Source organism: Amphibalanus amphitrite, unplaced genomic scaffold (genome assembly GCF_019059575.1).
Source record: "Amphibalanus amphitrite isolate SeventyFive unplaced genomic scaffold, NRLGWU_Aamphi_draft 000679F_arrow, whole genome shotgun sequence".
Classification (NCBI taxonomy): Eukaryota; Metazoa; Arthropoda; class Thecostraca; order Balanomorpha; family Balanidae; genus Amphibalanus; species Amphibalanus amphitrite.
The window spans coordinates 97,343-124,593 of record NW_024882173.1 but is presented as its reverse complement, the minus strand read 5'-3'; the positions used below and the strand labels follow the sequence as shown (position 1 = coordinate 124,593).

Here is a 27,251-nt window from a genome sequence, read left to right as displayed (position 1 = left end):
GCGTTGTTAGATTTAGCAATATTTTTTCATAGAAAAATAGATCATACATCGTTGTCCTAAATTCAGCTACTAAAACTATCTAACTAGGTCCAGTTTTCTTGGGAAAGATCGGCAAAATATTGCCCCATTGCTTTAGCACGGGGCCGTCAGCTGATTATGCCCCAGCCACTTATCGTGACGTCACGACTTCGGTTGCGTATAGCCTGGGCACTTTTGAAGGTGCTCTTTTAAAACTCTGTGTCTGCATGCAGACGGTCCTTTCTTCCGTCTAATGACCAAAATGACCTCTAAATCCACAAGCGGATTCACTGAAACGCTCCCATCCTCAGCCTTGCGCCCCAGCTCTCCCGCAATGACAATTTGTAGTTTTTTTTTCTAATAGACGAAAACTTTAGAACTTTTATCAAAGAGCAAGTTTCGTTCTTACACAACAGTACCTACATAAGGAATCAAAGCCCAAAGTTTTTTTTTTTTTTAATTTGAGAAATTTTTGGAATTCATACTAACCCCTCCCCCCCCCCCCCGCCTGCGCCTGTGGCAGTGTTCCTGGGTGCGGGGATCCCTTTTGCCTTATCTATCCCAGTCCAAGCGGTCAGTTATCCAAAAGGTAGACATTCCTCGACACACGATCCTCCCTACCCAGCTCCCGCCGCTGGGTCAGCAGAAACAGCCCCGAGGCATTTCAGAGCTCACGGTCCGACTCAGCACCTGCCGGCGCTGCGCGGCCGCGCGCTGGGGCAGGTGGCGCCGTCTCCCGGCCGGTCCTCGGCGGGCTCAGGTGCCGCCGCGCCGCTCCGCTCCGAGGGCTGAGAGACACGAGGTGAGGCCAGTGCCGCCTCTGAACGGCTGACGGGTGGACGTGAGGGTGTCACGGACCGCGCCGCGCCGCCTCTGCCACGATCGAAAGGTCACGAGTGCTCGAGCAGTGGTGGACACGAGCCCAACGGGACCGACAGCACTCGAGTTGACGGGACTTGTTACCGACGAACTCTGTTACCGAACAAGCTGGTGAATCTACCAACAGTGCCTGTAAAAGGGACTCGAAAGTTTGTTTTACATCACACAAGTGTCACCTTCCAAAAAGTGATCAAGACTGGCGTCGGGTACCGGCTGAAGACTCCGTGACTTGGAGACCTGTTGCCATCGATACTCGCGCAGCGTGTGACAAAGTATCGGCAATAACATCGAGAAACTCGTCGCCTCTGACGCCCTCCGTCGCATCCGACGTTCGGCGGCTGACGTCTGGTTTTATCCAGTCGCCATGGTGACAGCCATCCGCCGGTGACCCTCAGAGCAGACAGTGCAGAGACGGACAGTGCGGCGCGGGGACACGGCTGGCGGCAATGTCCACGGGACTGGCGATGGTGCCGCTTCTGGTGCCGCTGCTGGCGGCGGTGTTATCCGTCTCCGCAGCAGCGGACGTCAGGCTGGTGGAGAATGTGTACAAAGGATTGGTCATCGGCATCGACGACAGGCTGGAGGCTCATCGTTGTCGAGAGATCATCGATGGTGTCCAGGTATGTGTCCCATTATATCCTTCCGTGGTGTTATTACCTACACTCCTTCGGAAGCTTCACTCCGCAGTTTGCTTTTTGCATGAGCGCGGTCGTTTATCAAGCTCTGCTTTGATTGACGAAAGAGCCGTCTTTTTTCGGCACAGGGCACCAACTCAGCATGAGCTTGCTCCTGTCAACGCCTCTCCCATACGATGAAGTTAACCGCATCACGGGTCCACTGGAGCGGAACATTTGGGCGCCGAAATTCCGCCGAGCCGCACGTGCGTGTCTATCGGTGTGTCTGACACCCAGCCGCCGTCAGTCTCGGGAAACTGCTCGAGTGACGGGTGACTGGCTGGTATTGATCGGGGTTGGACAGCTCACGGCTCTGAGCGAGCTCACGGTTGAGCCGAATCGCCGCGTGCTCTGGCACTGAGTCAAGGTAAACGGCGCCTTGGCGGATACATTTGAGATCAGAATGTTACCTTTTGTAAACCGTATCGCTTATGAGGCCGATGACAGCTGAACAATAGAAGCATGCAGGCTGCTGACGGCTGTGATAGTTTCAATCAGCATATATTATGTAATTGGAGATTACCACTGTTGAGTGTTGATCTGACGGATAATTATATCTATTGACATCATTCAAAATATATGGATAGAACTATCGGTATTGAATCATGCACCAGTACCTAACAGTCGGTACGCCTACAAAGCCGCAATAAACAAACCAGTAGGACCACCATGCATCATTAGCCGACGGACCAAATTTCAGTACCTAGATAAATAAGGCAAATAACTATACTATTTACATTACATTATTTACATTACATCATTTAGCGCAGCTTATCCCTGATGAACATTACAGTGGAACTTGAGTTGCTTTTATCCTGCGGCATGCATAATCTCTCGATAGCAATATATCCGTTCATTTAATCACATTTTTTGCCGCCGATACGCTTTCATATTATTCGTCGCCGAATTTGCCTCTATATAAAGCCCTCTTTGCGATGTTTTGGCCAAAACCGTTTTAAAAGCAAGGGTTTTGTACACATTTCACCTCATTGCAGTTTATACGGGAGGATCGCTGAAAAAGATTTAATTGAGTCTGGTGCGCTTGCCGGTCATTATTTCTCCGTCTTATTGCAGTTATAACGTGGAAGCTGTTCTTCATGAGTCGGTGTAGGTATCATTTGTTGGTCAAAATGCAAGTCAACGTCTTGCCCGATCGCTGGATTGCCCGATTATTATTTCTTTAATCATCATATTTCCGACTGAAACGGTAATAAACTCTCTTAGACCAGAAAGCCAGATCCTCAACAATTATTTTGTCGGGACACTTGGTATTCGGAGCGCCGATGACCTCGCAAACCCTGGCGCCCTAGAATCACATATCACGTCACTTTTATTGGAATTTCTAATCCCTAATTATCCGGATCATCATTGGTTCATGTCCAATTAAACGAACATCTAGCTAAGCCAAAAACAAAGAATATTGTAATGAGCTCAATATTTGCATAATTGTGACATCTAATAACTCTTTGTCGGTCGTCATATTACCTACCTGTCACAGATGACATAATTGAAATGTTTTGCGATTCTGGCATTCTAAATTCTTTGCATACCACCACTTGCGGGATCAAGACAGGTTACCTTTTCATCAGCGATTAATTATTTCTCTTATATGGTTACTCTACACTTTACAGCGAACTGAAGTATCCGCAAGGATGCATGGTGCGATAATAACCTATACGTGTGTTACGGGTGCCGACTGAAACGCACTGCAAAACCGGCTGCCCTGCAATCTCGCGTGTCCATCGGCGATCCCCTTTCAGAGCCTCTGCTCTCGCTCAAACTTTTGCAAACTTTGGTGTCAAGAACTGCAGGTGAAAACTGTCCAGTGATTTATGCTATGTCAGTGTTTCACCGTCATCTCTCTGCGCTCTGCGTACATTAATCTTGTGCACAGCGACAGCGCAGTCCTTGGAATCCAGCGAGCATCATCTCATAGAACATGTCTCGGCGGCCGGTGTCTCATGGAGCATGTCTCGCGGACACGGTGTCTGGGAGGCGATGTCTGCTGGTAGGCCGCAGAGATGAATTGGGACAGGCCGGTCCTCTGGCACCTATTCAGGCGGGTGACACGCGGCCCCCCGAGCGAGCGGCGGAGGACGATTTAATCCGGCCGGGACAGCCGACGCTCTGTGCCGCTGCCACACGGGGACGCGTCCTCAGTGGCCGCGGGCTCATCCCGACCTTCAGAGGATTGTATTCGACGGGCTTTACTGCGGTAGGTTTGGGAGAACGCATGGCTTGTACTGGACCGTAAAATGGTGTGGTAATTGCTACTTGGCTCGCGTGTAATTGTACGTTTCTGGCTATCGGTGATCAATGGCGTGGTATTTCTGAGAGAGAATGTGGGCCTGCGCGAGCAGGGTGCTTTATGGAAAACAGGGCACAAACGGCGTGTGCACTCCAAGTATAGTGATTTGCGATGTTTTTGTTGACGCGTATGACCTTCAGTAGGTTGCGCGGATTCATATTTCGCACGTTTTGGGGCGGTGGAACCCGTTTTTTCAGAGCTCCCATGGAAATCACCAGACATGTGGCCACACCGGGCGTCTTACCCCGAAATGCTAATATTCCCATCCCATTGTTTCCAACCCTGAGGTTCGTTCACGAACGCTGCCACAAAACACACCGCATTACTGCCCGGTTGCAGTGCAGAAAACGCCGTCGCCGTCGCATGGCGGCCGTTTCGGCGTTTACACGGTTCTTATCCTCGCTGTGCCGGGGGCGCCGCACCGTCTGCGCGGCGTGTATGTACGGCGGTCGGCCGGCCCGGTACGCAGTGTGATTACCGGTCATTGAGGGGCGGCGCGATATCATCGCCGCAGCCCGTCCCATGTTCTGGCCGGTAACGAGCCGGCTTTGTCCGGCCCGCCGGACGCCGGCGGGCTCCCCGCCGCCGGCCCCGGGCTACGGCAGCGCAACTTACGGCATCCGCGCTCCGCCGAGCAGTGAGCGTTCCTGGCCGAGGTGTTTAAAAAAGTTCCCACAGTCAATTGCGTCCTTTAACTGAAACGCTGATTTCCTTTGTTGTCCGTTGCAGTATTTAAAAAAGCTGGATTGCATGAAATATGTGTGGGGAAGAATGCAAACAGCGAGAAGATACTTACTCGTGGAAGGTAGCCTGAACACACCGTCGAGTTGATTTGCTACGTTTGATTTGCCGTACACTGGTACCTTACTTTTTTATTAGATAGATAGGTACTACTCTAAGGTATGTGTGAGTTATCTAGAAGTGCTTTTTATTTTCAATACTAAGCGATTAAACCTAACTCGTAATTCCTAAACTTGACTTACCTACTTTATTCACAGGGGCATTAAAACACTTGAGTGTATCATTGATGCGTGTCGGCTACCGTGGACTAGGATTTATGATGCGTTTAATCGCTGCTCACAAACAATAGATTATGTGATTGTAACCCTGAAATGGGCACAGCCCATAACCATTGTTTCGCATGTCGTGTTCGGCATCGTTAATCCCTTAGATTGTAATTGACCGGCTGCTACAATCAATCGTACAATCGTTATATCATTACTTAATGCATGCTCTGTGTAACCCCACGCCACAGCGGGGAGTCGTCTACAAAACGTGAATTAAATGCGATGATTCGCCATGGCGGACGATGAAAAATGAACTTATAATAACCATTTACCTATGCGATATGCATACCTGTACCTTCGCAGTGCTTCTTCGCCCTGCAGATAACACTTCTGCAGGCCAGGTGACCCTGTTTGTGCGTTCTCGAGAGCGTTGCACCGCGCCGTCCACTCCCCTCCCCGTTCCTCCAATCATCTGGCAGTATATCTACGCCCGCCAACAGCCTTCCATTTAGCCGTTTTAACCGAGCGTTTTATCTTCCGTCTATCTGGCATCTGTTTGCTGATGCGGCTAGTTGACGCTGGGAATGTGCATTGTGTAAAGTCACCGACCTCGTTTTCGAAATGGGCCATTCATTTTCCGCACCCGTTTCTAATTCCCATCGGGGCGGCGGGCGCCCCCCGCCGGGCCGGCCGAGGCCGGGACCGGGCCCGCCGGCGCCGCCGTGCTATGACCGTCCTTGTGGCCGCCGTGTCCGGCCGCCGCCGCCGCAGTAATTGCAGAACCGGCGCGCGTTTCCCACAGGAACTGACTGGGCCTCGTCCGGCGCGCTGCCCGCCTGGGAATGATCGCGACCGGTGCCGCTGACGCTCGAACAGATCGCGATCTGCCTGATCACGGTCAGAGTGCTCTCGGCGCTCGCGTCTCTCCGTCTGCAGCGGCTCTATAGCGAGCGGCCTGCAGCGCCCGTCACGACGCACAGGGGAGGGGAGGGGCGGGATGACGGCTGCAGAGCGCCGCCGGATGATAGCAGAGCAAGGCGGAGATGGCAGCGGCGCTTAGGAGAGACGTGGAGCGCGGTGGGCGTAAGAGAGAGGCACCTCGCGAGCGTGGTCATGCCTGAGTTAGACGATAACCGTGTAAGGCGGAGTAAATATGGCGGTATGGAAAACTGATGAGACGCGCACCCCGAAGGACTTTGGAAAACGCCAAGAAAAAGCGTGGCGAGTGGGGAGTATGAAATGAAGCGGAGCAGGGGCGAGGCGACCGAGAGAAAACGCGCGTGGTCTCGGACGCTGGAGTGACAGCCGTGTAGGGAGAGAGTGAGGGAAGGGCAAAACTCCGGGGGCACGCTCACAGGGAATGACTCAAGAGTGGCAGCCGCGAATCACGGCCGTGGAGGGCGTGGTGGGATCCGGAGAGGGCGTGGTCGAGCACGGAGTCAGCGAGTGACAGGCGCCGGTCGGCCGGCGGCTCGGGAGGGACGCGATGAGGGGTGGGAGAGGGACCGAGAGACGGGGCGGGGCGCCAGAACGAGCGGGGAACGGGAGCAGGAGCGGGGCGGGGCCAGCTGCCACTGGGAAGGTACACGGAACGAACGACAGTCGTATGTCAGCGACGACAGGCAGACAGACGCAGCCGGGGCCGCGTCGTGGACGGCGTGTGACGCGGCTCACGACCGCTGGACCGGACAGATAACCTGCCGGGTTCCGGTGGCGGGCCTGTTGCGAAACTGGGCATTGTGCACGCTTGTTGGTCGGTGTCGTTTTGCTCTAGATGCTGAAGAGATAAGGATCGTGAACTTGTTTGGGGATGTGGCTTGCTCCCGTCAAGATAAATGCGTCAGTTTCGCCTTTTATATATTTTGGCCCACTTTGGCCAGAGCACACTTTATACATCGAAGTTTGGATTGGCTTTCAACGTATCGTGCAATGACTTACAATAGATAATACCTATGTTTTGTAATATCTCATTGTAGCTATAGCCTATAGGTATGAGAATAAGGAGCTAAGGCTTGGAAGGACCCCGTTTGTTTGGACTGGCGCTTATCAGAAGCTTACCTATTGCTTTTATTATGGTCAGGTCACATGATTTTGTAGCTTCCGCATTCTCTAAATATCAAACCTATACCTAGGGATGAGCAAGTTAAGTACACGGAGAAGGTCCCTGTCATTTCACATTTGTTTGATGTGAATCAGTTTTGTAGGTCATTCTCATGTCACGAGTTTAGAGTTACTCGATTTATCTGCAGACATTAGTGGTTGTGCCGTGTACTTAGGCACCGATCATATCAATCGGCTGTTCACTGATTAGTGATAACAATTGTCTTTTGGTTAATCCTCAAATGGGGTTACCAGTCGTCTATTAAAATATATTACAAGCACAACCAAAGTCACAGATCATGTACGTAATTTATCATGCAAGTTAGCCGGTTAACTCCTGCTGCACAAAAGTGCGCTCTCGATTCCGGTTGCGTTGTTCGGGAGCTCATCCTTCCCACCGTCTCTCTGTGTGTGAGAGTGGCACGGTCATTTTTGCCGTGTCGCCGGCGGCCGGCCGTGGAGCGACCGTTCGTGCCGGTCCCGGCGGCCGGTTCCCAGAGTCGCCGCACAGTGCCCCGATCGGTCACCTCACACGTCGCACCGCAACGGTGAGAAACGCTCGCTGCCGATCGCAACAAAGGCCTGCGCTGGTCGTGAGGTCGTCCGGTCCCATGCCAGGTGCATGCGGGGCTCGCAGGGCTCCGGTCTCACAGAGAACGTGTCCAGTTGACTGGTGTAGCTGACAGCAGCTGGGAAATTTTGCATGTCGATGTTAAAATCTGAGATCGTGGTCTATATCACTTCCACGTTGAGCAAAATCACTGGTGTATCACACGAGCACCTGTCTATAAGCCTATATCGCTAATTTATGAACGCAATAGAACCGCACTGTGTTGCAAACCAAGTTGTTTCAGAATTAGTGCGAGCGAGTGGGCTCAATGTCAGAGCAAATCATTTCACACGTAGGTATCTGCAGCCGCCGCTCCTTTTCCTGTAATTCGCTCTATAATCAGCTGTGAACTGGCCGACGGCCTGGCACCGCAGTTCAGCACTCTGTTGGTCTCTCACTCCTGCGGCGAGGCCATACACGGCCACCGAAATTCTCCCGCGGTAGGTATGGCTCGCTACGGTGAGACCGTGGTGACCGTTTCACCCGTGAACGGTGCAAAAAGTCAGCCGCTGTGACTGCGTGAGCCGCGCGCTAAAAATCGGCAGGCCCCGGCCATAGGACGCAGTGTTTTCTCACGAAGATCGCGGAAGCCGATACGACGCCGTGAGACCGCGCGTCGAGACATCTGTTGTAGTGTTCGGGGTAATGGGAATGATCAGACAGTATCGAGGGCGATCGACACTGTCCGGTCACTTCCAGCATGCACGTCGCGACGGTCCGGCTGCTGCCGAAAGCGGAGGTTCCATATAGCTGACCTGATTCACCTGCTTGGGCAGCCATGCTTACATTGTTTGGGCTATTCAAGGCAAAATGAGGATGTCCGTGCTATGCAGTTGATCACCCAAGCATCAAGCACTGGATAGTGGTGAGCGAGAAAGCTGCTTTTCGCTAACTTTGTCACCATTCTGATGAGCCAACTATAACCTGGGACCGTTTTTCTGGCTGAAGACGATAGTCATGTCCTGACAAAATCGACAGATCGGCGTGCCGTCCGCTAACGGGAGATGGAGGTCCGATTAGACTGACCAGCTATGTGGCGGTCCTCCGAGTCATTTGGGGCGGTACGAGCGCCGCTCCAGTGCAGTGGCCCCGACGTCCGATTAGTGTCCGTCAGACGGCGACGCGCTCCTCCGAGTCACCGATGGGCGTCGCCGCCGTCACACTCGCCGGTCGCCGGTGCCGTTACGGCTCTGTCCGGCTGCGCAGACCGCACGTCAAGATCACGGACGGCGTCGCGTCTCGGGACCCTCGGACGGCCGTCGCCCGTCGGCCGGCGATGACTGGACGGCGGCGGTGAGCGCACGCCTCGCCCCTCGGCCGGCCGGTCGTGCGCGCGGTGTGCGCGCTCGGCGCCGCTCGGCTGCGCTGCTCTGCTCTGCTCTCGGACGTCTGTTATCTGATGGGCCGAATCACCGGCGTCTGCAGTGGGCGCCGGCGCGACCTGCGCTCGTCATTACCGCGGCCCGCCCGGCATTTAGCCGTGCCGCTTATCACGCCGGCCGGCCGACATGACCGCAATCAGGGGTGATGTATCGGGCCGCCGATCGGCCCGGCATCTGACGGTGACCGCGCGCACTACGGCCCGACGACCCGGCGGCGCGGAGGGGAGGGGCGTGTTCGGCGCAGATCCGCATCCTCGGAAAACATCGTGACCTGCGCAGACGGCAGCGTCACTGCCTCGTCTCTTGTGCACACAGTTGGTCGGGCCGGAACAAAAGACACTCGGCACCAACAATACACACGATCGGAGCGTGGAACGGCCGCAGTTAGTTCGGATTCGGTCCGATTAGGCGGCGTATCTGATCCAGTTTGACCTGCTTGCGGCCGCCGCGGTGACGATGCACGTTTCGCCCCGATCACGTCCGAGTCCGTCGTGGACACAAGATCGGCCTGCGAGGCGAGCAAATTACAGACGTAAGGTGGCGGGCCGGCCGGGCACTTCTCACGTCACCCGGCCGGGCAATCATGCCGCGCGGACATTTTTGTTCCGGTGCCGGCCGTGACTGACAAATAACAGGCTTCCGCCGTCTCGGCCGGGCGCCGCTCGGCCGGCACCGGGGTAAAAATCACCTGTCGGCGACCAGAGCGGGCGCTAATACCGCCCTAATGGCTGCCTTTTCCACACCCGCCCGCCGCCGAAAAGTGATTTCGTGGTCCCGACGGACGAACGGGAGGGGGTTGTTCGGAGGAGGGGAGCCGGTCGTTCGGAGAAGGGGACGCCACGCTGCCTTGCTGGCGCTTCCGAAAGGGCGTGACCCCGACATTTCTGGGCCCCCGCTGATGTCGGCCAATCGCTTACCTGGGCAGGAGGACCACCACAACGACCGTCGACACGATGATTTACTCGGCGAGACGACCCTGAGCGTGGACCCGTCTAATGCTCACTCAGAGCCGGAATGCCGCTCCATTTACCGGTGGTCGGGGAACATGCCGCGATGACACTGAGATGAATTGTGATCGAGCCGCGCTCGGGCGGACAGTCGCCGGTCAGACTTCCAGCCGCTCGCCAGCTATGTCCGGCTCAATCAGATCGAGACGCTGATAATCTCTCAGCGAGCGTGCTGCGATCCGTGATGTGTTATTCATCGGGATTTCAGCGTATCGGGACAGACAAGAGGCGGTAGTGTCGTTACTAGACATCGCTCTCACACAGACCAGTGAGTCAGTTTCTGTGTCGCAAATGTCCGGACGCTTTGTGGGACATGTCCTGTCGCAGAATGGCGTAACCTGTTCTTTGTCGTGGGTCGTGCAGATTTTGCACAACAAATCTCAGGGCATGCACTGGCTTATGAGTACCTACTGTTCCCACGCGCTGCACCGTTTACGTATTAAGGCTATGATAAAGTGACATTTTTTCTTTTAGTTCTAAATGCATGAGCTGGTCGTAACTTTTTAATACAAGGCCCGTTATGGTTCCGTTGGACCTGCCAGTCTCTTGACTATTGACTATACAAATCATCAGTGCACTTGTAAGCTATGGGTGCATTTAAAATGCATGTTTCCATGATCAGTCTCGCGGGTTTTAGCGGTAGGTTTTGCACCTAGAAAATTAAGTGTCTTAATTTTTAATTTAGTACTTAATTTAGTGTCAGGCTATATCAGGGCATATTTTAGCAAATTTTTACTGCGTCCCAAAGTTGAGCAGAGGGCACGCGCTACGACTAAGGGCACAGGGCAAGGAACAGAGTAGGGCACTGAGGAGGGCAGAAAGTAGGGCACGGCAGGTTACAGGGCATGGCACAGGACATTTTAGAGGGAAGGGTACAGGTCAGGGCACACAACAGGGCACATGTCAGGGAACCGGACAGGGCACACAGCAGGGACGCAGCGGGTCAAATCAGCAGGGGCTACGTCCCAACGCGAGGGGCTGCGTCCCAGAATGGGACGCAGTAAGTGCCTTAAAATATGCCCTGGGCTATATCTTCATCGTCTTAAGCTGTTAAGTGTTGGGAGATGGGATCGACTTGTTGGGTAACAAGCCGGCCATGATCGTGTAAAATGGCTTCATCGTAGATCGATTAGTTTCTGAGATATTACCGGAAATGTAAAAGAGCAAAACCTACCGCTTAATCTCGCGAGAGCCGTACGTATGCTCATTTTTGCCACATTTGCAAAACATATGTAGGTACCTACCCAGTACCTGCACTCAACTCAGTAAATCACCCAATGTTTACCGCCACCTTCCGATCGGCGATCGGTACGAGCGGAGGTGCGTGCACGTTCTGCCGGCGTTCAAACAGCTCGCGCACGGAGCGGCGACCGGCGGCACCCCGCCTGGTGTTTGCCTCGGCCGTCGTGTTTGGCCGCCGAAAAAGCCTGCCGGCTGCTGGGTCACGCGCGTCCGCTGCCGCTCGTCTCCGGCGCGCCGTGTTCGCCGTTTTTGCGGCGTGACACGGCGTGGGAGCGGCGCTCTCTGCCGCGGGGAAGGCGGCCGGCAGGGCGACGGCGGGACCGCGACGGCTTCCGTCCCGCCCCGCCGGGCCCACACCGCCGTCTCCGGCGTCCCCGCCCAGTCTGACCCGGTCCGAACTAGGCCGAGACTGGGCCCGAGGTAGCGAGCTGACGTGGGATCTCGTTCAGGTCTGAAAGGGCCCTGAAATAGGCTTTGGCTCTTGCAGTCACACCTCCGAAAGATTGGGGTAAAGATAGTCACGGAAAACAAACTTCTTCAGAAAAATGCAATGTCGAGCCAAAAGCGAAAATCCATGAGAAACGAATGCGTTCGTATATAGCCCGCAAGAGAAAGTTATAGCTCGATTGTGATCACTTTTCATGTGTATCACATATACCAACGTCTACTTTCGAAGGGATAGCAGCTCATTGAATGAGGCTAAATATCAGATGCTCATGTGCATTGTGCAACATTCTGGCACTGCCGGTGCTGACCGTATTCGCGCGACCGGTGCCTTACCGCCGCTGACGGTGCCGCTCGACCTCACAGGACGTGACGTGACGTGACCCTGCACCCCCCCCCCCCCCTCCCGGGTCGTGACGGAGCATTTTGCGCTCCAGTTCCCGCAGCTGATGGCAGAGACAGCGGCGAGATCGGCGCCCATTTCTCCGAGCACCGACTGACTCACTGTCATCACAGAGAGTGAAGTCGGTGTCGTCGTCTCGGCCCGGAACGTCTTTACGATTCCATCATGATTCGGTGTATCATCGCATCACGATGTGACGATTCAGCACATCACCGCAGCGCGATGGCCCGAATCAGCAGCGTTTCGCGGAAATGGATCTCCAACTTCATCGTCACTCGCGCTTTTTGCGTCTGCGTTTCGGTCTAGCGACTAAGTTTGAGTTTGTTGCGACTTCGTGCATTCAATCGTCAATGCATTGGGGTGAAAGTTGATGGCCAATGTTTTGATCTTTAATCACCTTGATACGCCTACAATGTGGTTGACAAACAGCTGGAAGCAAACAATCGAATCAGATATGATCAGTCAGACGTGCCACGCTCCACATCTAACGGGTCTCCCGTCATAAAATGAGACAGGCTAGGTATTCCTCCTAGGTATAGGTAGGTACACGTGGATCTTCCGTTTAACGTCTATAATCGGTGAAGTTTACATCTTGTGGTTCTCCCTTCTGTAACCGAAGTGGGTTGCACTGCACACAGAAATGCGATAGGTAACCCTTCCGTCCAGCACCGAGGCAGGTCAGCCGGAGTCTCAGGTCAGTGCAGTTGCGCGGCGTGATCCGGTCTGATCGTGACCATCTTCCCGCCCACGCCGTCCCGTCAGCCGCGGGGCGCAGGGCACTCTCCGCCGGCTACACGCAGCGCTGCCCATCGGTCAGTGACGTCAGCACGCTCTGTGACGTCACTAGCTCCAGTGACGTCATCTCTAAGCTGTTGCATACCGGCTCGGGTCGTGAGCCTGATTAAGTGGCTCTATTGTGTTCCGGTGCCGGTTCGCGGCTGATTTGGCTCATGCGGGCCCCCTCCTCTCCCTCTCCCTCTCTCCCGGGGTCTCGGCTCGTTTCGATCGCCCTGTTTCCGATCACGGTCTAATTGAAGGTCATTCTGTGCCAATCATTCCGCTCCCGGGGCCGGGCTCGGCGAGCCGTGCACATCGCACGGCAGATCTGCCTCTCCGGCGCCGGTCACCGGCTAATTACACACTCCATCAGCCCACGTGATTAATCATGTCGCGCCCAATAATTAACGAAATCACTTTCCGATGCAGAACTGTGGGCCACCCGGAAACCTGGACCAACAACATTGATGCATATGCTTGCAGAATATGCACGATACGATTTAAAATGAAGCATTTAAACCGGTCTACTATACAGCGTCAGTCTCGCGTCAAACGCTAGGCGTTTTGGAATGGGGCTGATACGGCGCCCAGTTGACACCAATGGTCACGTCACGACGGCCGTCACGACGTGTCACGTGACCTGGTGCCGCTCCGTCACGTCAGCGGTCCGTGCGGCGTTTCCGCCGCAGGACGTGACCGGCGCGCGCCGCTTTTTACCCGGCGCCGGTGCGGCATTCGCGGCGCTCTCTCGCCGTCGCCACGTCGTGACTGGAAGCACCGTGACGCGTCACGGTCGCCGCTGCCACCGGTCGTCCGGCAGCGGCGGCGAGTGCCATCCGTTAAAGGGGCCGCTGATTGTAAAGGAGCTAGGGTTAGAGGTCTGCACCGGCCGGCTGCAGCCGCGGCTGGCTGCAGCCCCACGGCTGTGGGCCGGGGCGGCTGCAAATATCTCCAAGAACACGGCTACGGCTGTGGCCACGGCTGTGAGATTTCAAGCTCAATCTTAAGTACTCAAATATAAAATTTTAAATCCTTAATCTCACATTCTGATAAGCAGTCTAGCCTGTAAAAATCATGCAAAGGATGCCCAGCAACATTGAAAGTGGTAAAGCCTTTGAAAACCTGTAATGGTTTTACCATTTGTTGTAGGGGAGTTTGCACTCTGGTACAGAATACTAATTATAGGTACCAATTGTTCCTTCATCATCAAGAGCTTGACAGTTTCAGAAAATGCAGCATGTTGCATTGTCACATCCCTCTCAAATCAATCTCACCTGGTCATTAGGAGAGCACCTTACAGCTATTGAAGACGAGCGTTAAATAATTCTTTCAGGTAATAGAAAAAGAAATCACGCCTAGGTAAAGGCAGGTAAAGGCTTCATAAAATATTATCTAAAATAACTCTTAGATGTATTTCTGGATTTTCGGCAAGTCCAATTACATAATATAAAACTGGCGCTTTATGTTCTAACTGGTGTGTGAGTGACCGCTAACAGAAAATGCTGATCAACGAAGCCAATGGAATTATATTATAGTGAACATGAACCTTACTTACGGTTAATTCACATGATGGTGAAAACCCTGAACACAAAATTCACATGACGGTGAAAACCCTGAACACAATATTTCTTACGCGAGCTGTTGACTTTACTAATAAAATGACGCCTTCTTCTGAAAATGTAAAAATTTGATACTTACTCTTTATTTGAGAGCAATTTTTTGACTGTATAGCATTATTATTTCTTAATTTTAATTTTTATGGCTGTTTATAGTGAAACAAAACAATTTATTGCCACTTCTTTGCTATTGACGTCATTAAAAACTCAAGTAAAATTTTTGATTAAAAGAGGTAATTGTCGCACGTCCTTGGGGATTTGAGCGAAGATCATTATTTGGAAAATCAAAATAGAAGAATGTTTTTCTTTCTTGGATGCTCACTAGTGTTTTGATGCCTTGCATATCAAATTAGTTTGAGACTTGCCCAGAAGGCTGCTTCAAGTCTGGCATATCACACCCCAGAAAATATGCAAGGTAAGAAAGAAGCAAGAGTTTTTACTAGACAATCGGAGTTCTATAGCCTTGAGACAATCACTGTTTGACAGTCCATCAACTTGAGTTTCATTTTCCATACCTAACATTGATAATGAAAAGCATCAGGGTCTGTTGTTCTGTCCTACAACCATGCTTCAGGATTTGGCATTAGATGTCCACACTGCTAGTGCTTCTATTCTGGTTCGTTGTTTATGTTTTCTGTTGATGTAGGTACCTACCCATCTTTCTTAACCCCTTGCAAGGGCTTGTGTAGGCATGCGTTGCGCATCAGGCTTCAGGCCTTCGGCCTAAAGCCAGATACACAACCACTTAACCTATGATGCTTCATGAGCTTGAGAATCTATAGCCCATTGCAATGTGCTTTTGGCTATATGTTTCAACTAAAAACAACCTATTATATACTATTTGGTTGCATTTCATTGAAAGTATCCACGGCCGGCTGACGGCTGGCTGCCCACAGTTTGCCACGGCTGTGGGCGGCTGTGGCTGTGGAGCCACGGCTGCGGGGCGGCTAGGCTGTGGAAAATTGCAGCCGTGCAGAACTCTAGCTAGGGTTTCAAAAACATAACTAGAGGAACTAAAACCCACTTGTAATTACACATACCCTATACTCGGTGAAAACTTGTGCATCCGCTTGTCCCAGGCTTGAAACAAAAGTCAAACATAATTGATTCAGCCTCTCCAGAAACGGTTTAGTATTTCTCAGTCCTTGATACCGTCTACTGCTCGCGCCCTTCACCTCGCTGTCTCTCCCAGCGCGTCTGCCACCGACGGACGCTGGTGGTAACTGGGCCGCACGTGCCGACCGCCGGCGGTGTCACACGAGGTCACGCGCTCAGCCCGCGGCGACGTGACCTCTGTGCGCGCCGGTGGTTCGAGCGGCTGTTTGCGGACCGTTTTCGGTCTCACTTTCCCGACAATACCACCGAGCGAGGCCGGCACTCCGCGGCGCACGGCGGATGTAGCCTGGTGCAATGTGGCTCAAGATGTGCCGTGATTGCTGTTTATGGAGCGTTTTCTATCCGCCTTCGCCCCGCAGGGTATCCGTTCTGGTTTGATATTGCCAGTAGAAGACATAGTGGTTAGTATGAGTTAGACGTTGTAACAGGGGCGTATTAAAAGGGTATAAATTCGGTGAGCCGGAGCTAGCGAATGCAGCGGTGTCCACCGATGTTTGTTCATAAACCAACGTAACTATTGCTAGCTGTTACAGACATTACTTTGGGTTGGTTTGGTATGATAATTTCCGTCATGAATAAACTGCATTTAAAGGATCATTGCAATTTAATACAAATTGCGAATATGTCATGAGGCTCATGCTTACAGAGCAGAGCATGAATAGGTATTGTCTAGGGACCGACATATATTTCCCCAAAGCACGATTTTGCCGTTTATCCATATCTCAGGACCCAGCAACTTGGAAATGGTCGGTAATTGCAATGGAGCTAAAATGGTAAGGGTGAAAAATACTAAACCGGGCCTTTGCAGTGCACTGCTCACTGCACTAGGTCAGGGCGATGTTCTTCCTCATAAATAACCATTCTTTTATTCGTCTTCATGCAGTTCGCACACCGCCATCCGGCGCGATGGTGGGAGTCTCGCTCTCACCAGTTCTGGGACAGGTTGGTCTCACGCTGTTTCGCCATGCAGTGCACTGCGCACCGTGGCGCCCCGCGCGAGTCTCACCGGCCGATACAGCGAGAGACAGCGGAGCCACCCGCATCGAATCTCCTCTGCCGCGACAGGCCGAACATGAAAAACGCTGTTAAATCAATTGCGGTCTGTGATTGAGCGCGACCGCGGCTACCTCCGATTGATGACGTATTATCAGCTGGAACCGGTTCCAGGCGCGGGCCCATGATACACACCGCGCGCCGTCGCAATTAGCGGCGCCCGGCCGCTGGGTGTGCACTGTCACTGTTCGGGCCACTATCTCTGGCGATTCGGGCGGCGATTGTGACGCCTCCTGACGAGCTGAGACGAGCCGCTGCGGCCGTCACTCTGATCACCGATCGTCGGCGACCGCTGATGAATCGGACAGACGGCGGCCGGCGGCGGGTGGGGACTCCCACGCTCATCAGACGACGACCGCAGGGAGCGCGATCGGCATACATCACCCCAGCTGGAGGTAGTTATTGATCGCCGGCCTTTCACCGTTCATTTGGGTATACGACTGATAGTAAATGACCGGCCGGAACGGGAATGGAGCGGGCGAGGCCGAGAACTGGCTAGTGGCATGGTTGGGCGTTTTTAGGACCGAACTCTGTACATGTGAATATATGAGCACATTTGGAAATGAGAGTGATCGAACTCTTGGGAACTGTTTGAACGACTGATAAACGTTTGCGCAAATGAGAGAGCTGAACTCGATTGCAGAAATAGTACCCCTGTAAAAGGGAATTAGCGCATAGCGGGGCCTGGAACTATGTATTGTGCACGTTTCTGCACCGCGGTGTAGCGACCACCGACCAGCGTTAGGTATTGGCCTAAAATGCTTCAATATTTATGCGCACTCACTCGAAATCTCAGACGATCAGAAGTGACGGAGAAACGACAAAAAAAATAGTACCTATCACCACTGGTGATTGACACAACACCGCGAGAACGCTTCAATGTTCGATCTTGAGGCAGTCCCAATTGGACTCAAATAAACCAGTATAACGCCTTTTGGGGCGACTAACGGAGCGAGCGAGAGGGTGGGCCTTGCACCGGCACGTGCGAAATTGCGAGGGGGTACCTCCAACTGACTTGTGCACGGCACCCTACTAACTGGTCTCTAGCGATGTGCCAAATTTGGGCACAATCGGCCCAGCCGTTCTCGAGATCTGGAAGCGGCACCCTGCACGTGCGCACGTGCAAAATGGGTCCCAACTGACTTGTGCACGGCACGCTACTAACCGGTCCCTAACCGTGTACCAAATTTGAGCGCAATCGGTCCAGCCGTTCCCGAGATCTGGAAACGACCCCTGCACGTGCGCACGTGCAGCAGCACCCCAACTCTGGCACATGTATATGCAGTGCCTAGTGGGTGCCTACTGCCTACCTACATGCCAACTTTCAGCGCAATCGGCCAAGTAGTTACCGAGATATTGCAACAATTACAAAAGTGACACCTCTTCGTTTTGCACGTGGCACGTGCATAAGGGGTCACCCACATGCATCGGGAATAGTCCAATACTTGGTAGAAGGAATGAAGCTACCCTACAAAAATTACCGCGTGTAAATCGGTCAAGTGGTTGCTGAGATATAAGCCTCGCAAAAGCGTGACCACGGCCGGCCGGCCGGCCGGCCGGCCGCTCATACTCAGAAATTTCCGTTAATCTAAGGAAAGACTACGCTCGCTTCGCTCGCTCCGTAATCAGTTGACAATTGCCCCCATGCGGCATGCCTATATCACCATGGATGATCTGATCTCACTACATGCTGTGTGTGTGCAGTTGCCCATTCCCCTAGTCTTGTTAGCTCCCATCTCGTTCCGTCCGAATTCAACACCCGAACAAGACGGTAACCGTGTGTTATCTTTCTGTCCAGGCGTTGATGACTGAAGCCTCAGCCCAGCTGTACGCGGCGACCAATCAGCGGGCCGCGTTCGGTGACGTCACCCTGGTGCTGCCCGACTCGTGGCCGGACAGCTGCGCTGAAGGGGACCGTCCTCGAGTGACCCCGACCGAGAGCTACTTGACCTCTGACCTGCGGGTCAGCCTGGCACACCCGGCGCACGGCTCTGAGCCGTGGACCCACCAGACGGGACAGTGTGGTCAGCCGGGCGCCTTCGTACAAATGGACGCCGCCTTTGTCACATCGGAGGACGAAACTGTCACCGACAGAGGTAAATGGCAATGCTACTTATGAATTATGATAAATTTAATTCGATATAAATGCTCATAAGTGTGGTGGCATTGACTGCTAATGGCCGGCCTTTATAGAAAACGCCTACTTCTGAAGCCCGCAGTACTTCTGAAGCCCGCAGGCCGTAACCGAGCAGTGAGCTACGATTTCTCATTTCAACGCTTAGAAGTTCGGACCGCTTCATTAGGCTTAATCTTGCAGAGATGTTCCCCTCTCTACTACGAGTCTGCTGCTCCCGCTGACGTCTCGTTTTGTGCTCCTCCCGTCCACAGCGGTTCGAGTGGTGCAGCAGTGGGCCCGCTACCGCTGGGGTGTGTTCGAGGAGACTGGGTTCGCCGGCGACCCTCTGTACCCGTCCTACCATCGGCAGACGGGAGACCTGTGGCAGCCCACAGTCTGCTCCACAGGCTCCGTCCGCGGCACTGTGACTCCGTGAGTACCTACCCATAGACCTGAACTGTGGCAGCCCACAGTCTGCTCCACAGGCCCACAGGCTCCGTCCGCGGCACTGTGACTCCGTGAGTACCACCTGACCTGTGGCAGTCCATAGCCTGTTCCACACGATCTCCAGAGAGCACTGTGCTGTTGTCTGTGTAGCCATCGTCACTTTTCCGTCATCTGACTGATCTTGTGCATACCCGGGCTCAGATAGACATGGTGATATCGTTTTGATGAAAAAGGAGACCCACCCCACTCTTGTGGGATTACCTAGCGATAGCATATAGTATGCTGTCTTTATCTAGTGCTGTGTTCTTGTAATTATGATCTCTTTGATGAGTGATATCAATCAAAGTAAGAACCGGAATATTATATCATTTGTAAGTATTAAATGAGGCAAGGTAACGAGTTCCAGCCCACTAAGACGAGAACAATGCTCGCCATCCCGCGAAGGCTGGCGTCTCGGAACGCCGACCGCGCGCACAGCCGCCGCTCATGTCGGCTGCGCAGTACACCGCGATTAATCATGATTATTGGTGGCCCACACGGCCCCGCCGCTCGGCCCGGCCATGACTGCTGACTCTGCGACCAGCGCGGCGCCGGCCGACCAGCAGCGCTGAGCCTGCGCTGACGGGGCGTCGGCCGAGCCCCGGCCGCTCGGATCATATGTCGAGCACCTGCTCGCGGGGGCTCAGACACGGCCCTCGCACGGGCGCCCGCTGCAAGACCCCGGACGCTGCGTCATCTCCGACAAGCAGCCGAACCAAACCACCTCCCTTTTGTCTTCATCTGAACTCGACCACAATCATCACCTGGTCGGGTTCATTTGCTGACGCGACCACCCATGGGTTTCCATTGAGGACACGCCTATCACTGGGCTATGAGCATCCCTTCACAGAGCGACCCATCCCCGTGTTCCCAGCCCGACTGACCCTCGGCCCGTCACGTTACAGGCCCGGGTGCGACCGCGGCTCCAACACCTGCACGTTCGTGCCGACCGAGGAGGCCGCTAACGTCACCGACGGCACGTCGCTGCTGTCGCTGCTGCCGCCCGGACAGGTATGTCACGAACCCGTCACCGCTCCGTGATGTCAGCGTCGCACGGTCACATCACGAGCCGGGCACGAACACTTTACGTGCAGGCACGCCGGCCGTTATGGACGCTACCCTGACAGGCTTCGCCGATAGTTTGAAAAATGAAACACGTGAAACGTTACGCTTGAATAACAATTTACGCTTTTATTCTAACGCACGACACACGACGTAACATAAGCGACCAACAAAAATGTCCGATTTTACATCACATCGCAGCAAATCGCACCTCATTACATCACATCAGAGTGGTCGGGGACGCACAGTGATCCACATGCACCGCGGTGCGTGCGGCTCGGCGGTGACGGCGCGTCTTTGTCGAGGTTGGGCTGATGGCCGGGGACCTCCTCCGGGCGCGCGACGGTCTGAGTTGGGCGCCGCCGGCCGGCCGGTGAGGCAAACGGTGAATAATGATGCGTACATGCCAATAACGGGTTATTTGCGGTCATTTATTCTGCATGCTTATCGCTCGCAGCTCTGCTACAGGTATGTCCGCCGCTCAGATTGCCATCAAGAGCGTACTACAAAGCAATGCATAAGAAATCAAGGCCAACTCGAACAGACCAGAGCCGCTATAGCACATATGATTTGCACCTCTGCGATACTGACATATAGCATAATCTATCTAGCCGATATTTGACACCCTATAAGGCTCCAATAATAGGCATAATAGGACAGGCAAATTACGACATTAGTTCGGTTCCGATCTTTGAACAAACGGACACACCTACTATCGTTATCACGCGTTCGGATTTGCTTCCAGTATAAGTCACTTGACGGGGAGCCAGGAAGTCATGTTTATTTCACAAGAACGGGCGTAAAATGTCACACTCAGGCCACCTGCCGATATTGATCGGCTCTGAGGTAAAATGCTGGTGGAACAATGGAGCGTACGCGCACGCCGCCGGGCGCTGCGGGCCGCCGTCGTGTCCCTGGGATCGGCTCCGTGTGTCGCCGGCAGAAATCACTCAGCGCCTTCTGGGAACGGCCGGTGCCGAGAGCAGGAAAATTGGCGCAGGGGCAGTTATCCGCGGCGCAACATTTCCTCTTCTGCTCTCCCGCGGCATGATTTTACTGCCCAATCTGTCATAGGCGCGGGAGCCGGGGGGGCAGTGGGGGCAGCTTGCCCCCCCAACTCTGGGGCCGTGGGGGCGGTGCCCCCACAGCTTTGAGACGGAATACCACACTTTTTTTGCAAATGTTTTCTTTTTTTGTTGAAAAGGCCGAGGGGTGAAAAATAAGTGGCCTAAAACCGGTGAGAAAACTAGATTTGGGGGTACCCTAGGTTAATCTCTATTATGGTGTGCCCCCCCAGTCGGAAAGTAGTTCCCGCGCCCCTGCAATCTGTAGCCACTAGCGTCCAGCACCAGTTGGCTTTTGCAGAGCCAAGGCCAGCCGATCGGAGAGCGTGCATGATCTCATTTCGGCGTTTCGGACCGAAGGAGAAAACACCCGGCCAGTGTCACGGGGACGATGGTTAATTGGCCATTATTCAAAAGCGAATATAGTGTTTGTTGATAATGCAATTTCCGCACTGCCAATTGCCCTTTAATTGCAAGCAGCAGCTTGTTGCATTTAATCCAACATTCTTTTCGGATATGAATGTTTGCTGAGACTTGTCACGAACAGAACAATGCACCTGTATCGTTGATACCACGAACACAACGCTGTCGGCTGCAGCTTCTCCCGGACCTCGCCAACGACACAAAGATCCCCCATCATTCGGCGGAGTTTCGGCGAATCCTGCAGTGTCACGAACATCCGTCATAATTCGTTAGCAGAACCGATGCGGCAATCATCGCCGACCTGTCTCATTACTGTGACCCCCATTTCTCAGAGTCTGACCGTTCCTCTTCCGTCCTGCAGCCGGGCCATCTCTGCAACTCCAGTACCCACGACCGGGCGGCGCCCACCCGACACAACCTGCTCTGCGGCGAGCGCTCCGTCTGGGAGGTGATGGAGCAGCACGAGGACTTCCGCCTGGGTTCCAACCCACCGAGCCACCGACCAGCCGCTCCGCCGGTCACCGTGCGCACCGCCCGCGCCGCCCCCGACCGGCTCTTCTTCCTGCTGGAGAGCTCTGCAACAATGCGCGTCCGCCACCGCTGGGACCTGGTCAGCAGCTCGGTGCGCAAGTTCGTCAACTGGGACGCTCCTGCCGGCGCCCGGGTGGGCATCGGCCACTTTGGCGGCTCGTACCGCACGGACCGGCCGGTGACGGCGGTGCCCGAGTCGCTGATGGGCCGCGGCGAGCTGGTGAACCTGCCACCCGTCGCCGATGACGTCCCGGAGGAACAGAAGAGCTGGCGCCAGGCGGTGGACGGGGCGCTCACGGCGCTCGGCGAGGAGGCGGCCGGAGCCATCCTCTTCTGGGTGACCGGCAACGGCAACGACAGCAGCGTGGCGCCCTCCAGGGAGGACGTGCACTACATGATCCGGATACTCACCGAGAAACAGGTCAGTCGGTAGCTACACAATACCAGAAACATTTACATCTTAATACGCTATATTGTGTAGAAAATGTCACGATCTACATAGACGATATGTCACTTGTCCCCAAGTAAAATATGTTTGCCAGGATTCGTCGAGACCGTGAAACGTCCATTTCCCATGTTGAATGACATCACACAGCCGCTGACTGTTCTCCGTTTCCTCCCCGGCAGACTCGTCTGGTGGTGGTGTTCTACCCTCACCCGACACGCGGCCTGGCTCGGGTGGCCCGTGCCACCGGCGGCGCCGTGCTCTCCGTCTCGGACGTGGCTGCCGGCGCGCTGACCGGCATCGGCGTCTTCCACGAGCTGAGCGAGGCGTACCGGCTGGCACTGCGCAGACTCTCGCGGCGCCGCCGGCTGCCCGTGCGAGTCGAGGACAAGGAGTTTGTCGGCGGCGGGCCGCAGGTGCGAGGCAGCTTCCTGCTGGATGACACCGTCGGGGGCAACACCACGCTGGCGGTGATGTACAGCCAGAAGACCGACATCGGCTACGTCCGACTGCAGAGGCCAGGGGGAGAGATGGAGCCCGTGTATACCTACACGGATACGACGAACCACCTGCAGTATGCCCGAGTGGAACACGAGGTTAGTAGCCGACGACGGAATGCCGGATTGTTGTTGTACCTCGTGCACGTGCGCTGGACACTAGCGGGCACGCTATTTTCGTAGCAGGTGGTCGATTGATTTGCTAGTGCGCGGTAGATCACTGGAGCTTTGAGGAAAAGTACCTGCGGCATTCCGTGATGCTGATGATTTTTCGGAGAGCTTATCGCTTTCCTCACTCAGAGAGGAGAGGTAGTCATATAGAGCAAACGCAATTCAATACTATCGCCGAGAGCGGAAAATGTGGTTTATCTCGTGCGTGGAATGCGTCTGTTTCAAGGAAACTAGAAATCCTTTCACTACCTTCCCCCACGCAGAGTTGGACGAAGCTTTTCGCCAAAACGCTTCAGTGACGTATCATTGGCATTGGACGTCACAACACAACTCACCAGAAAGTCATTTCCACAGGCGATTCCGAGGGAAGAAAACAAAACAGACAAAACATAAACCAAATCTTATCTATGAGACACACCATCTTGTTGAGGCCCCTGGAAATGTATCCCATCTTCGAGCAGTTTCAGCCATAAGTCTCCCACTCTCGCAGCTGAACTGAATAACCCAGCACCAATAGCAGACTCTTGCCCCTCGTAAGTCCCCGCTGTATCAGCCTGTCACCATGCCATCAGGCATCAGCCACCCTGACACGGCGCCCCCCACCGCCCACAGCCCGGTCTCTGGACGTACGAGGTGGACAGCGCCGCACCCGCCGGCGGCACTGTGGTTGTGCAGGTGAACGCCGACCCAGCACCGAGCCCGAATGACGAGCTCCGACTGGAGGCCTGGACCAACGCCGCCGCCACGGGGGACGTGCTGAACGCTACACGCACGCCGCTCATCATATACGCGTCGGTGAGCTGCCGGGTGGTCCAGTGATGGGCGGGGTGACAGGGAGATACAAATGACCGTAAAGTGCGATTTGATGCACCAACGAGACGCAATCGTAATTAAATAGAGCAGAAAGAGAACAAACTAGAGTAACTGATACAGTCACAATTGGGATTAAATGCTCCGCATCCATGAGCAGGATGGATCAATATGTCTAACGAATACTTTTTATTATTAATTAACCCCTATGCCGGCAGCTGATGAAGGGCGACGCGGCCATTCTGAACGCCGAGGTTCACGCGGTGGTGGCGCGGCCGGACGGACAGCGGGTCCGAGTCAAACTGCTCGACAACGGACTTGGAGGTAGGTCTGACTGACCCACTGATTTAGACCCTATTCGGGTCTAGCAGATGTGAGAAAAGGCGATTGAGTACAGCTTCCCAAACGATTCCGGTTGGTCTTGGTGTCACAGGGACAAACGCCGCAGAGGCGACATCTACATACCGTCTGATAGCGACACCCCATGGGCTAAGACGGGCCCGGCACCATCAAGATCTCAACCAGAACCTTGTCGTTCGTCTTCGTACAGTGTGCTTATAAATATGACCTTTCCGTTAGTTCATTGACCTTACACCTCGGAGACCGAGATCTTCTATTCGAGCAAGACCTCGCCATGACAGCATTCGCTCCCGTTCGGCAGAACCGGACGTTCAGCGCGGAGACGGCGTCTACTCTCGCTACTTCACCGACTTCGGTTCCGTGCCGCGCACCCCGGACCGGCGGCTGACCATCCACGTGGAGGCGGGCGGCTCTCGGGCGCGCGTGGTGACCGGCCGGGACCAGACCGTGCCCTGCTGCGGCTCAGTTGTGCTCGGCGTGCGCACGGCACCCCTGCCGGAGCTGCGGCGAGCCGTGGCCGCCGGCGTGGTGCGGCTGGCGGGCATGCCGCAGTCCGGAGACGACCCGTTCCCGCCGGGTAGGATCACAGACCTGCGAGCGGAGGTCAACCCAGAGGAGAGGACGGTCACCCTGCGCTGGACCGCGCCCGGCGACGACTTTGACCGGTCCGACGGCAGAGGTGAGTGACGACAGAACGGGCAGAAAACAGCGAGCCAGAGAAAACTAGAGAGCTAGCCGCTGGCCGCGCGTAGCACGTTCACCCTATTTACCTCACTGATTCAGTTCTTGGTTGTTTTCATCAGTTAAGTCACAGTCTTTTGTATGCTGTATGCAGAGGACTATTGGTCCAATCGTTTAATGCCACCCGTCAGTATTGTTTTTAGAGATCAAAACCCAGTATAATTGAGTGAGCATCACCAGCTTCATTGAGCTCTCATCTCTCATTTTTTCCATATCATACTCCGTAGCAAGAATAACCAAATGCTCATCTCTCCGCAGTGTTCCGCTATGACGCCCGGTACTCCACGGACCGGGACCACCTGCGGGGCGACTTCAGCGGCGGCTCGCTGGTGCGGGGCTGGAGTAGCCCGGAACCGGCCGGCTCCCAGAGCTCGGCCACCGTCCGGCTCGACACCGTCGACGGCGAGCTGCTCTTCCTGGCCGTGCGCGGCCGGGACGCCGCCGGCAACCGCGGCGCGCCGTCCAACGTGGTGTCGTTCGTGGTGCCGCCGCCGCCGCCGACCACCCCGCCGCCGCCGGCGCCCACCACGGCCACGCCGGCGCCGACGCGCGCCCTGCTGCGCGGTCAGTCGCTGCTGATCGTGGCGGCCAGCACGGCCGGCGCCGCGCTGCTGGTGCTGGTCCTGCTGCTGGCCTGCTGCTGCTGCAGGAGGGGCCGGCGGGGTGGCAAGGCAGACAGAGAGACCGGCGGACCGCGGGCGAACGGAGACGCCAGCGGCGCGTACAAAACCTCCATGCCGCCCGTGACTATATCCAGCGAGGTAGACAAGAAGGGACCGGCCGGAGTGGTGGCGTCGGACGGATCTGTCTCACAGACGCCCGTCATGTGGACGGCATCGGACATCCTGCAACAGCCGGACGGCCGGCCGCCGGCGCCCGACAGCGGCTACGGCGGCCTGTCGGCCAGTCGCGCCGGCTCCGGCCGCGCGCGCTACAACAGCTACCAGACGCCGTACGGCGAGGACATGGTCTATGACGGCCGCTCGGTGGCCAGCTCACAGCCGTCCGACTCGTTCCCGTCCATCTCCAGCGAGGCGCGACACGCCGCCGCCCTGTCCGAGGCCGGCGCCGGCTGGCCCAGCGACCGCGACTCGCCGCTGCGGCCCGGTCTGCCCGGAGGACTCGCGCACTCCAGTGGCGACCTGGCGCCCGGTGAGACGACGCCCACCGAGCTGCCGCCAGGGATGAAGATGCTGCCCACGCACGGGGAGAGGAGCAGCGCGGCGCTCTCCTACGTGCAGGGCCGGAAACGGCGTAACATCACCCAGGTGTAGCCGGCAGAGCGGAGGTACAGGGGTTGCCGCTCAGAGGTCAGAGGCTGTGTGGCGTATGATGAGCGCGGCAAGTCTGCTCTGGACGCCATGCGCGATGGAGAAACGGACTCAAACGAGCCAAAGGTGATACTGCTGGAGTCGTGCGACTCAGGTGTGGTTGCTACGCCGCTAAATGTATAGCTCACGCTGGGACAGCTCATTGTGCACAGCGTTACCTACCGTTGCTGAGATATAACGATCGTATTTTTGGTCATTTGATAGCACTAGACACCGTTTTGTGTCCAGTGACGCATGTCGCGCAGGTGTGGCTTATTCGTGCTCAGACTTTGGCTAGACTTGCGATTGACTGTCGCATAGAGCACCCGAGATGTCGGTCTCCGCGCCGCCTGCTACGAGTAGAAGCCCCTTGAGTGAAGATCTCTGGTTCTGGTGACCCTTGCAAACGAACGAAAACGCGAACGCACGAAATATCGATAGCCTGTTATGTATTTTCTACTGTTGAATGTCTGATGAGTTGATGATGATGTGAGTGATGAAGTCATGTGTAAATGAGCCTATGCGGGATGGAGAAAGCGGATGGGGTCTAGTCAAGATGCCAATACATCGCTTTCGTACAAAACTGGGAGTTTGTTACG

The 27,251-nt window shown here is 54.9% G+C and overlaps 1 protein-coding gene across 1 annotated transcript; it reads left to right on the top strand.

Annotated features, from left to right (window-relative positions):
- Positions 1-751: 751 nt before the first annotated feature.
- On the top strand, positions 752-27,235 carry LOC122364485 (calcium-activated chloride channel regulator 4A-like). Its single transcript, XM_043334885.1, has 10 exons — positions 752-1,517; positions 18,435-18,732; positions 19,025-19,184; positions 20,144-20,249; positions 22,149-22,739; positions 22,946-23,359; positions 24,044-24,226; positions 24,460-24,565; positions 24,903-25,280; positions 25,601-27,235. Exons 1-10 carry the CDS (start codon positions 1,344-1,346, stop codon positions 26,614-26,616), a joined length of 3,426 nt encoding a protein of 1,141 aa, XP_043190820.1. The 5' UTR covers positions 752-1,343; the 3' UTR covers positions 26,617-27,235.
- Positions 27,236-27,251: the final 16 nt, after the last annotated feature.